The sequence below is a fragment of the Rhopalosiphum padi genome, chromosome 3 (assembly GCF_020882245.1).
Source record: "Rhopalosiphum padi isolate XX-2018 chromosome 3, ASM2088224v1, whole genome shotgun sequence".
In the NCBI taxonomy this organism is placed as follows: Eukaryota; Metazoa; Arthropoda; class Insecta; order Hemiptera; family Aphididae; genus Rhopalosiphum; species Rhopalosiphum padi.
In genome coordinates this window covers 66,068,939-66,081,773 of record NC_083599.1, presented here as the reverse complement: position 1 = coordinate 66,081,773, position 12,835 = coordinate 66,068,939, and the positions used below count along the sequence as shown (strand labels likewise).

Here is a 12,835-nt window from a genome sequence, read left to right as displayed (position 1 = left end):
GTGCATTAACAGTAGTGTGAGGTACATTAAAATTAATAAACCAGGACGATAATAATGATCTCAAGGAAAGTTCATCATTATTAACACTACAATAACAGTTTCCAGAATGATCAGTAGTATTTGAAGTTAGGCTAGTAAAATGTAAAATGTCTTCACCAGAATGATTATCAACAGAATAAGAAACAGATTCATTTTCAAAATTATAACCAATACTATTACTAATATTATTATAGAACTCAGGTGAATTTTGGGCAGATACATTAAATTCTGGTGGTACTGTTGTTGAATTTACTGAAACACTAGGAATACTGTCATCATTATTTGATGATGGTGAATAGTTCAATAATTTAAGTTCCTGTTGGACTCTCCTACGTTTTGTTCTACAGCTTCTAATCATATTTGTTAATATGGAAACACAAATCTCTGAATCAAGATGAAAAAAAATATATTAAAAATAATTAGGTACCTATACAGGCAATCATTTTTAAATTAAACTATTTATAATGGAAGAAAACAATTACCAACAAAAATAAGCAATAATAATTATGGTTACATAATTAATAACTATACATATACTAATAACAGTTATAATGATCTATTATTAAATTAAGTTAATTAGGTAAATAAATTCATATTTTATTAGTTTAATAGGAGGTATTGATGCTTAGGTAATTATTTTATCAACAGGTTAAATTATAAGTTATATTATACATTATTTTTTACCTGATGTTTATATGCATACCAATTTTTTACATTACACACAATCAGAGCTATAACTACACTACATAGACACCTTCGTAAATTTATTCAAATAAATACAACTATAATATACTAAATTTAACTAAATTAAACCAATCGAACTTTTCGCAAACTAATTATTGCACTGCATACGTACAAATATACAATATAAATATTGTATGATAACTAAGATAGTATAAAGTGAGTACTTACCGAAATTAAAATAATTTGTTTGAAAATTGAAAGATGTTACTAAATATGAACGGCGTGGTATTGCACTGGTGTAGGACAAATGGGCAAATGATTATTACACATTAACACAATCACTGTCTAGTGTCCGGCATGCGGCAATTATATTATTGGGCGACTCGCGACTATGTCGATGTCATAGATAAACGTGTGCAGCTCTGCAGCTATTGTTAGGTGGCAGGGCGGTGCGAAGCTTATCTTGGGATAACCGAAAAGTACAAATTATTTTTAACATAATAAACATAAATAATATTCCAATATTATCAGGTTGACGCGCAGGGCGGCGAGCGCCGACGTGAGCGCGAATGAACAATGGCGGTACAACGACAAAATAACCGACCGGCGAGCACAAATAGACGACCGTAGTACCGTTAACATGGACGTATAAATATTAAATATGTATATTATGAAATATTATAATATAATATAATAAAATAACATTATAGTTACTACTTACAAAGAGAGTTAGAGTACAGAGACACAGGGTAATATGTAGGTACTTTTCCACACTAATTATTAGTATACTACTATATTACTAATATTAATATATTATTATTACTGTTACTATTACTAATTAGTAATTATCAGGGGCTAGGATTTGTATGCAAACAATTGTAAAACATGTATTTTATTTACAAAAATATGCATTTAAATTTGTTTAAGATAAAAACAAAAATACAATTACAAAAAAACTATTTATTTATTGAAATACATCAGTGATTGGCTGTTTGTTTTAATATAGTATAATCGAGAAATAAAATAATATAATTTAAAAATAAAATTTATAATTCACATTCACCAGTGGAAATACGTGTTACATGCTACGACCCCATACTTTTTTAAATTTTCGATTATAAATGATCGGCGGTTGGATCGTAGTATTGATTTTTATTGACTAAAGATTTTACCTATTGTACCATAAAATTGTATTTATAAAAATAAAATTTATGATTGACAAAAAACAAAGTTTTATACTTTAATCAGCACAAGGCTATAATTAAATAAGAAATATTAATCACGAAATATACTATAAAACATGCATTTTTATTGTATTCTTATAGTTATAATCGAAATATGCAATAATATGCATTTTATCCAAAATATGCAAAAACATACAAAATAAAAACACCACAATCTATCTCATCTTGAGGTGATTCGTGGACATAACTGACAAAATTATTAATCAGAAGTTGTAAAAAAAACATTCTGTTGCATATAAATCCTAGCCCTGGTAATTATACATAGACTATGTAACATAGTTTTAATATGAGTAGATATAATATGTAATATTGGGGCATTAGGTGGCAAATTTGTACTGAACAATTTTTTTTTATTTATTTAAATTATTTGTAAATCCCGTATTAACATTTTTTTATGTACTTACATATTTCGTTAAATATCGTTTAATATTATAGGTACTTATATTAATAATAATGTATATTAGGTATATTCAATTCATGATACATGCATGCATTTTCAGTTTTCACCGCACTGTGTACTGTGGTACTGGACTATAAAAATATAATTTGTCAGATAAAGAACAAACAAAATTCGGCATCAAATATCAATATTCAATAGTCGTTCTAATGTTCTATAATAATATAATATTATGATACTGACTATATGTATAATATAATAACATAATAATATAATAATATAATAATATATAATAATTATATAATATATATATATATATATATATATAACTATATGATAGTGACATTATATAACCACGAATTAAAAATATATACTATTTGTTATTTTAAATTACTATAATAATAACACTGTGTATTTATTTTATTTGTGAATTTTTAATATACTTAAATTATTTTAATAGTTATACTTCTAAAATAATTTATTTTGAATATAATATATTAAAGATAATTAAAATTTATCTTTTTCATTTCAGTTGAGGATTCGATGAAGAGGGGGCAAATTTTATTGAAGCCTATGGTGACACTTGTGCTAAATTTAGGCCTGTATGTAATTATTATAACCTAAATATAGGTACTACTACTATATGTCTATATATAGTATTACTTAACCTGTCTTACATTATAAAACTGTATACTTAAATTCAAGTATGAAGTTATAAAATGTTTCAATAAATTAGAAATACCGCCAAAGATTATGATCATTGTAATAAATTAGTTGATAAACTTAGAAAATATGGGGTTTTTTATAACAGATAATATTACATGGGTACATACATTTATAACTAATTAAACTATTATGCTCTACTATTTACTTAAAATAATATATTGAAATAATAATAAATAATATTAATTTAAAACAAATATTTCTACAATTATTTCATAAAAATATTTTAATAATAATCGATAAAAGTTATTGTCAACATATTTGTATAATATTGTATAAAATACATTTCGATCATGTTGACAAAATATATGTAGTAAAATATTCTCACAATAACACTAGAAAATATTTTCAAAACATTTTTTTATGGTTAAATGTACTTTAAAATATTGACTAATACATTTTTAAAACATAAAATTGCAATATTTTTTTGGCAATATTGTTAGCAACATATACATAAAATATATTAGCAATATTATCATGTTCCTATTTTCTGTCTGGGTGCTATACCGATAATAAGATAAAAGTATACTGTAGTATTAATGTATTTACATATTATTATAGTTATATAAATATTATTTTTTCTATTCAAATTAAATTTAGGATTAGTAATAGCTTTGAATGTTACTGAATTAATAATAAATTAAATCTAATTTTTATAATATTTGTACAATTATTATGTACCTATGTATAATATAAATATTTATTTCTTAATAATTATATATTGTACATACATATTTTATTATTACAATATAATATTTGTAATAAGATAGATCTCTATCTAGTATAATATAGTTTATAAATAAGTTCTATATTATGTATTATATTTATTTGTTTATTTGTAATATTTTATTGTGATATTCAGAACCTCAACATTATTAATTAAGGTTTGGATTAATATAATACACTTTAATATTTTAATGACATAATAATATAATTAATTTTTTTAATTTTATAGAATGTGGATAGTTGTTTTGTTTAAAGACGATAGCACATTAGCTGCGGTACCAGCATTTTGGTTCAGAAATGGCTCCTGTGCATGGCCAAACAAATTTAGTACCAAGTATATTGAACGTCGAAAACAACCAAATGAATTGGAATTCAAACAATACAAGGTCGAGATTTTATTTAAAAATATAGGTATTTTTTATTTTATTTTCCTAGATATCTGTGGCATAACTAATAAAATAAATGTTGTTTTAGATACTTATTTAAAAGCTAGAAAATTAGAAAAAAATTCAGAAGCATCATCTATGAATAATGTGTATGAAGATGCTCGAAAACAAAAATTTAAAAATTCCAAAAAATTGAGGAACGATCAAATTTCTAGTCCTCCTACTCTTCAATCCGATGGTAAGTCATAATTTACAATAGTCAAAATTAAGTGATAATATTTCTTATCTAGACCTATAAATAAGTATAATTTATACTATTAATGTATCGTAGAATCTATGAATGAAAACGAAGATAACTCTGACTTTGATAAGGCATTTAAGCCACTTGATATTCAAGAATCTCCAAATAGCTCAGCTGCTAGTCCGACTCATATTTTAAATACCGCAATAGAAAATGTGGAAAATTCATCAAAATATAAAAAAATTAAATTGAATCCTAGTAGTTCTTCAAAATCTACCTTTACTGAATCATCATCACAGTTAAAGCAACAAATAGGTTTAATGCCGCGTGGAAATGTAGTACCAGAAGTATCAATAATTAATCATGAAATGAATAATGATCAATTGCAAAGTAAATAATTTGTTATATCATAATTTTAAAGTTTCAAACAATTTAACTATCTAAAAATTGCAATTAATGTTTCAGCATTTATGAAATTTACTTCACGGGCATTAACTAATATGAAATATGAAAATGAAGGGATTCAAAAACGTTTAGATATTATAACTACTTTGATTGAAAAAGTTGATGAAAAAATAGACAATTCTCTTTTATTTTCAACAAACCATACACGGAACACTACTGCAGTTTATGAAAATGATGATTGTATTCCTTGTATCAATAATAATGATGAGTTAAAAAGTGCAGAAGATAATTTAACCGATAATAGACAATACAGAGCCCAATTGGTAATTTAAAAATTATAATTAAATTAAGATTTTTGTCTAATTATTTATGTTTTTTAGATTGTATCATTAATGCGTTTAATGGGCAATGATGTTTCTGAAACAGTAAGAAGAATAATGCAAAAAATGTTTACTGATAAATTCTTAGCTGATTATTCATTTATTGGGTTTAAAGGAAAACTACAGTTTTCGACACTGCAATGCTGTGCTGTCATATTTGGTAAGCCATAGTATATTAGCTTTAAATTAAAGATCTCATCACTAATTAATTAACTGTATTCTAATAATATGCAGTCTGTTTGAAATCTTAAATAATTTATAAGAAATTGGGTTGTCACAAACCTTAAAAATTAAGGTACCTAGCTTAAATATTTTATTATATTTAAAACAAAGAATTTTAGCATAATTTAGATTTTATATGTTATTATATAATACTAGTTTTTAATTGTTTTATCTTATAAACATAAACATGTTTAGAGATACCCATTAACTTATTCTTGATGAACAAATGAAAATAAAAATAATAATCCACTGAACTCGGGCACGTTTAGCACTGCCAGCTTCACTATTGACGCTTGACGACTACTAGCTGTGCTTTCCGGCATTTCGCTGTAGCCACTATTGCTTGTATTTTGATTTGCGCTATGACCGGTTTTGTTAATTATTTTGTCACTGTCAACGACAGCTTGAAAGTATATATCTTCGAATTCAAAACGAATCCCGAATATACCTATTATTTTTCCCTCGACATTTAAATAAGATAATGACAGATTGACATGGGTATATTATATTTTGTTTATTGTTATAAGTTATATCGCTTTACTTAAAAAGTATCACTCAAATACACAAAATTAATTTTAATTATTTGCCATGCCTCGTTTGGACAAATTTTATGTTGACAATTGTTTAGGAACATCTAAATCAAGGTTTTGTGTTCCTACAATTTCACATGATAATTGGGAAAGGTCATTGGGAAAATCTTTAAATAAGAGATCTAGAATATGTAGAGATCATTTTCTAGAGAATGATATAATAGATACTTGGGTATCAGGTGAAGGAAACAACAAGTATTCTGTAAGTAGATATACCTTTTTTATATTATAACAACTACGCCTTCAAATCAATAGTTGACATTTGATATCTCTCTATTTAAGATATGTTTAAAAAGGCCTCGTTTGAAACCTGGAACTATACCTGTTTTAAATCTTAAAAATGAAAAAGAATGCTCTACAGTTAAATCAATAAAAACAGATTTATCCAGTAAGATCACATCCAATGTAAGTATTTTTAAAATATACAAATGAGATACTTTAAGTACTACATACAACTACCAGAACTATATCCCAACATTAACTTACAGAATGATGATCCTATGTGTCGAGATGATAAAAGTAGTGAAGTCTCAGTATCTTTTAATGATTCAGGTTTTCAAGATAATTCTTATGTAAGCATAATGTGTAGTAACTTTAAAATTCATGCTTACTAATTTTCCTTATAATAAAATGATTATAAATATACTGAAATGTTATAGGAACCTACATTCTACATATTAACATCTGAAAAATGTCCTGTTGTTCAATTGCCTCCAATGTGGTTTCAAGATATCTCTGTTAATGAATCTAATAAAAAGTTAACTATTTAATATTTTAAATTAGGGCGTTATAATTCTAACTATCAACGTACTTTAGAAAAACAATTAATTATAACTCAAGGTAAAGTAAGCATTTTTTTTTAAAGACTAAATTTTCATTTTGAATACAATACAATATAAATTAGAATTGAACTATGAGTTTATTTGATTATTAATCTTAATTATAGATTCACTGATTATAATTGAAGTTTTTAATGAAAATATTTCCCCTGAACAACAACAAACATTATTTCCAATGGCATCCCACAAAGCTTTAAGTATTAAAAATATAGAAGATATTATTAAAACTTTTGATGGTATAAATATTTGTTATGGAGCAGTTTTAATTAGTAATTACCCAAATATCAAAGTGTCATTTGGTTACCAATATCAAAGTATGAATGGTTATTGGAAACATACAAAATGTACAAAAATAATAGTTGAAAAAAGGCAAGTGCTAATAAAAGTCTAATGTGTTCCAGTTACATAATAAACTAATTTCTTTAAATATATACATTTTTATTTTCAGTTCCATTTGTTTGTGGTGCAACAGACTTAAATTCTCTATTAGAAAAAAACAAGCCCAATTAACAAATAAAAAAGAAATAAAATTTTTTTTTTCACCATCTAAAAAACCAAGATTGCAAAAGTTAATAAAGATAAAATATATAACAGACAACAACTTAGTAAAGCAAATATAAAAATTTCTCAGCTACAAATAGATTTGAATGGTACACAAAATCAGATGAATGAAATGTCAAATAATATATTGACAAAAATAATCAATAACTCAAAAATTCCTAAATGTCTATCAACCTTATTGCATGAAATTTTTGAAGCAGCAAGGTTTAAAAATAAAAAAAAGGCGTTACTCAGATAGTTGGATGATTCTTTGTCTTTTGTTTCAGATACGGTAATTACAAATTATCACACCATAATTGTTAATCTATTGTGTTCATATTTTAACAATGTTTTTTGCAGGTCTCCATCGGGTTATAACTTTTTACGACAGCAAAACTTATTACCATTACCATGTACTGAAACTATTCGAACACATTTATTGGCTGTCAAGCATGAGTGTGGATTTGACATAGGATTTTTTAAGTTGTTGAAAATAAAATTTGAAGAAAAAAGTGAAGAGCAAAAAAAAGGAGTTCTCCTTTTAGATGAAACTTTCTTGAGGACAAGTCTTAGTGTTACAACTTGTACATTATCCTACAGTGGTCAGGAAGATTTTGGAGGGGAAATTGAAAGTAAAGTTGGAAGTCCAGAACTAGCTGATCATGGCCTTGTTTTTATGTGCCAGAGTCTAGCAGATAATATTACTCAACCTATAGCCATTTTTGCCTCTAAAGGTCCAGTGAAAGGTTTGGTTATATTTCATGATGTTTGATTAAATATTATTTAATAAATATTTATATCAAATTTTTATTTTAAAACGGAATTGATTTAGTACAGTTAGTGATCAAAGCCATACTTTTGTTGGAAGATGCAGGTTTACAAGTCATGGCACTAACTTGTGACAGTGAATCCACTAATACAGCGGTTCTCAACCGGGGGTCCGCGAGTACGTATTAGGGGGTCCCCGGAAAAAAAAGCGTAATGGCGGAAAAATTGAAATTTGTTGTAATTAATTGAAATTACTTGTGAAACTAGTAGTGAAATATTGTAAATGTTGTAAATAGGTTTTTCGTAACTTATACGATTTATTATAACTTATAATTTATAAGTGTATAATAAGAGTTTAATACTATAATAGGTATAATATATCATTCTAGGCGGCGCGGCGGTACGATAAGATTGTATGTAATCTGGTAATGTGGCGTTGCTCGTCACAATTACATACTATTTTTATCTTAAATTCAGATAAAACTATTCTTGTGAATGGTTTGTTTGATATTTGTATTCCAATAATTAGTCAGTCACTTGCTTTCAAAGAGACCGTGTCACACACACAACGTATTTGTAATTACTATTTTTTTTTGACATTGTTTAACATTTTCACACTTTTCGAACATGGATCATTGGTTAAAAACTGGTAGCGTCAGTAAAAGTAAAAGGAAAACTACTGAATCAAACAGATCATCTTCACCAGCTCTTTTACGTGCATTTAATTATTCGATAACAGTTTTAAAGTGATTTCGTTGAAGCATCCTGATATCCGTAGAAACAGTAATATTTTTAAAATTTTCCAGGTTTTTGAGCTTAAGGTTATTTTTTAGAATTTCAAAAATATCATATTGGGTAGGCAGAGTAGCTCAAATAGGCCTAATTTTATTTGATAATTTTCCCAAACGTAAAACATTTATAGGATTAATAGTGACATCAATTTGACGAAATATATTAGAAATACTAAGTTTATCATCAGCATTTGCTTGGGTTTCAGGTAGATTAAATATAATAATGTTGCACTGTCGGTCATTAATCTCAGCAAATATTTTTTCTTGATTTAATGTAGTTGAGCTGGTATGATTAAGTTCTAATTTGGACAATTTTGATTCGAGTTGTTCCATTTTGGTTTCAATCGATTTGTTTATAATTAGAATTTCATTAAATTGTTTAGAAATATTATCTAACTTATCGCTAAGATCATTGAGTCTAGAATCAAGAGAATTTTTTTCCTTCCGCAATTGATTGACAAATGTTATAATTTTGTTCTGTATAGATTTGATTTCATTGATGGATTTGATAATTTGTTAGAAGAATCCGTGTCTTCCATAGTAAAATCAGAGGTATAACAGTAATTAAGTTACGTAAAATTGGAAAGAAAGCGTATAACTGTATACATAATCGAAAAGCATATACGTACAAATTAAAACTTATCAGCGAAAAAGCACAGATAACATGACTGTTAAATATGACTGTACAAACGTGACTGATGGATTTTATGCGTGAAAAGACATTTAAACATTGAACTTTTTGACAGCATACAATAATATTGTTACTGTCATATTCATTATCTATCGATAATATTATTGTGACCTGTCAGCTAATCGGGAAAAATGAAACTATATTAATAAAATTGGTATAATTTGTAGACGAACTGAGACGTCGGTACTAGTTTGCGTTTACGAAATGGTTATGTTTTCAAAACTGGTATATTATTAATTGTGTGAGTTATCGATGAATTGGGATTCGGAAAAGTCGGTTAGAACCCTACGTTCGAGCCTATCACTCGCCCTCGACATAACAATATACTAAAGAATAATTAAATAATAATAAAACGAAATACGTCTAATAATGCGTAGGTATTTCACATTAAATGGATCATCTTGTATTCATGATTATACGGCTGAAAAGAAGCGTATTATACGATTACTGGCCGTATTGAAACTGTTATTAAAAATCACTGTGTGTCTGAATGCAATATAAACAAACATCTCATTGTTTTTATTTCAGTCTGCTTGTTTTTGTTACAAATAAAATTAAGCGTATAAGATAGTCGTAAATTATTTCAAGATGGCCTTAACAAAAGGTATCAGAAATCAAATAGTATCTTCTTTAATCGGTAAGCCAATCAGTGACGTTTATCATATATTTACTTTATAATGACTTTTAAAACTTAACTTGATAATTATACACGATAATTGGTTTTCAGCTACTCTTGGAGCAATGGTTATGGGTACGATCCTGGGTTGGACGTCACCAGCTAATGCATTATTGCCAAGTGGAGTTAAGTTTTCGATTTCCGTTGATGATTTAAAGAGTTTTAGTTCCATTTTCGGTATTGGCGCGGTCATTGGCGCATTACCTGCCGGTAAGATATCTGCAATAATCGGCCGCCGTTATAGCATGGTATTATTTGAGATTTACATAATTATTGGATGGATTTTTCTCACGATGGCCAATGCTTCATGGATGTTATTGGTTGGTAGAGTACTACAGGGAATCGGCGTCGGTGCATTGTGCACCGTTATACCTACTTACGTTGCTGAGATTTCTCAGCCACATATTAGAGGTAATTACTTGATAGAACATAAGACTAAAAAATGTAAATAATACTATACATTAATAAGGAAAAGATTTAAATATTTTATGAAATTTATGTTTATTAAACTTTCTCGTATTTATGTCTTCTTCTAAAAGGGACTTTGGGAACGATATTTCAAGTCTATGTCGTCATTGGAATTCTTTATTCCTACGTAGTTGGTTCGATAGTCGAATACGTTACATTAAACCTGTTATGTGGGATTTGGACCGTAATACACGTAGTACTAACATTTTTCATACCCGAATCTCCATATTTATTTTTGTGTAAGAACAAAGACGAAAAAGCTAATGTATCAATGACAAAATTGAGGGATGGAAATGCTACAGACGTCGAAAACGAGTTGTCCATGATAAAGGTATAATATAATACGCGTTTATAATCATATCTAATAGGAATACAATGCAATCAATATCTTTTTTATTACAGAGGGAAATAGAACTTCAGAAAGCAAATCAGGACACATTCATGAAAGTGATGGCCAACAAGGCTAATCGCAAATCCCTTTTGATCGGTATCGGTTGTATGTTTTTCCAGCAGACCAGTGGAATAAACGCGATTATATTTTATATGGCTTACATTTTCGACGAAATTGGAAGCTCAATAACCACAAATACTTCAGTAATATCTGTTGGAATCGTTCAGGTGAAATTATTTTTTTAAATACAATGTTTGAATATTATTATTAGTATAAATTTAATGTACACATCCTATACCTTATTTATTGAACTTAACATTTTTTACAAAGTTATAATATGCTATTGAAAAAGTGTGATATAATTTTTTAAAAACAATAAATGATTAATTTTTATTTATATTATAGCTGGTAATGACATTCGTAGCAATGATGGTTGTAGATAAAGCAGGCCGTCGAGTTTTATTGATAATTTCAGCAGTTGTGATGAGCCTAAGTTTCTTTGGTTTAGGTTTATACCTTGACCAGAGCCATAAATTAGTCTGTAAAGACTCGATTTTATCATGGTTACCATTGATTCTCATCGCATTATATATTTCGGCTTTCTCTTTGGGCTTTGGTCCAATTCCATGGGTAGTTATGGGAGAGATATTTTCTAATGAAGTACGTTTAGTTTTTGAATAATACATAAGTATAATAACACTTAATAACTAATAAAAGTTGAAATATATTTAAATTGTTTTTAGGTCAAACCATATGGCACAAGCTTAGCAACTGCCACCAACTGGATTTTGGTGTTTGCGGTAACATTCTTAACGTTTATAACTACGGAGTCGATTGGTTTCCTTGGTCTTTTCTGGATATATAGTTTATTTTGTATGTTGGGTGCTATATTTATTTGGTATATAGTCCCAGAGACAAAGAATAAAAGTTTGACTGAAATACAGTTGAAGTTATCAGGTAACAATAACTTGCAACCATAATCGAGTGATGTTTAAGAAAAATACGTTGAGTAACAAAAATTAATATTCTCGAATGTTATAAATTTATTGCAATAAAATAAAATGATTAAAAACAAATATTTTAAAATTATTTATTTATTTTTTTATAAGTTTTAACTTGTAACGTCAGTCGACAATGAAACATTGTACGCCATTACCTTATTTTTTTTTTACTCTTACGTACAAAAAACTAGTGCATATTTTTCACTAAAAAACGTACTTCGTTAAAGTAGCATACAACCAGCCACATACCACATCTCTCCATCGGCTCTTGACTTCGTTACAGATTTATTGGTTACTTCTTTAATTAATTGCTAATCAGCTATCAGTAACAAACGGTGGCCCACTCGGTCGGCGTGCTAATCACCTTCACGTAACCATTATCAGCTATCTTCAGCGATAATACCAATAATAAACTCACAATGAACAATAAGAATACTGTTCCACCTTTATTAATACCCAAATTCTCATATACAGAGCGTGCCAAATAAATCCCTGAAGACTCCAACTACATCCAACTCCGATGGATTCCGCTCTCTTACTAATAATAAATGTCTCTTCTCCCCTTCCAAAATTCTCAATCATCTATAACCTAACAATTCGAATATAATCGAAACCAAACCGCCTCCGCCAATT

General features: G+C 27.7%; 2 protein-coding genes and 1 pseudogene across 2 annotated transcripts; all 3 read left to right on the top strand.

The window, feature by feature from the left end:
• The first annotated feature begins 6,035 nt into the window (after positions 1-6,035).
• Positions 6,036-7,267, top strand: LOC132925414 (uncharacterized; annotated as a pseudogene).
• A 397-nt stretch (positions 7,268-7,664) lies between these two features.
• On the top strand, positions 7,665-8,373 carry LOC132925413 (uncharacterized). Its single transcript, XM_060989811.1, has 3 exons — positions 7,665-7,708; positions 7,777-8,161; positions 8,236-8,373. Exons 1-3 carry the CDS (start codon positions 7,680-7,682, stop codon positions 8,371-8,373), a joined length of 552 nt encoding a protein of 183 aa, XP_060845794.1. The 5' UTR covers positions 7,665-7,679.
• Positions 8,374-10,254: 1,881 nt separating this feature from the next.
• Positions 10,255-12,181, top strand: LOC132925412 (facilitated trehalose transporter Tret1-like). Its single transcript, XM_060989810.1, has 6 exons — positions 10,255-10,303; positions 10,394-10,753; positions 10,882-11,141; positions 11,213-11,428; positions 11,607-11,861; positions 11,945-12,181. The coding sequence occupies exons 1-6, from the start codon at positions 10,255-10,257 to the stop codon at positions 12,179-12,181; spliced, it is 1,377 nt and encodes a 458-aa protein (XP_060845793.1).
• The last annotated feature ends 654 nt before the right edge of the window (positions 12,182-12,835 follow it).

What these genes read in the sequence shown, in the direction of transcription:
- LOC132925413 (XM_060989811.1), top strand. Translation starts at nt 7,680, where the DNA reads ATGATTCTTTGTCTTTTGTTTCAGATACG. An exon ending in TGTCTTTTGTTTCAGATACG is followed by an intron (nt 7,709 to 7,776) that starts GTAATTACAAAT and finishes TGTTTTTTGCAG; the next exon opens with GTCTCCATCGGGTTATAACT. An exon ending in CCTCTAAAGGTCCAGTGAAA is followed by an intron (nt 8,162 to 8,235) that starts GGTTTGGTTATA and finishes TTATTTTAAAAC; the next exon opens with GGAATTGATTTAGTACAGTT.
- LOC132925412 (XM_060989810.1), top strand. Translation starts at nt 10,255, where the DNA reads ATGGCCTTAACAAAAGGTATCAGAAATCAAATAGTATCTTCTTTAATC. An exon ending in TTCTCAGCCACATATTAGAG is followed by an intron (nt 10,754 to 10,881) that starts GTAATTACTTGA and finishes TTCTTCTAAAAG; the next exon opens with GGACTTTGGGAACGATATTT. An exon ending in TATCTGTTGGAATCGTTCAG is followed by an intron (nt 11,429 to 11,606) that starts GTGAAATTATTT and finishes TTTATATTATAG; the next exon opens with CTGGTAATGACATTCGTAGC.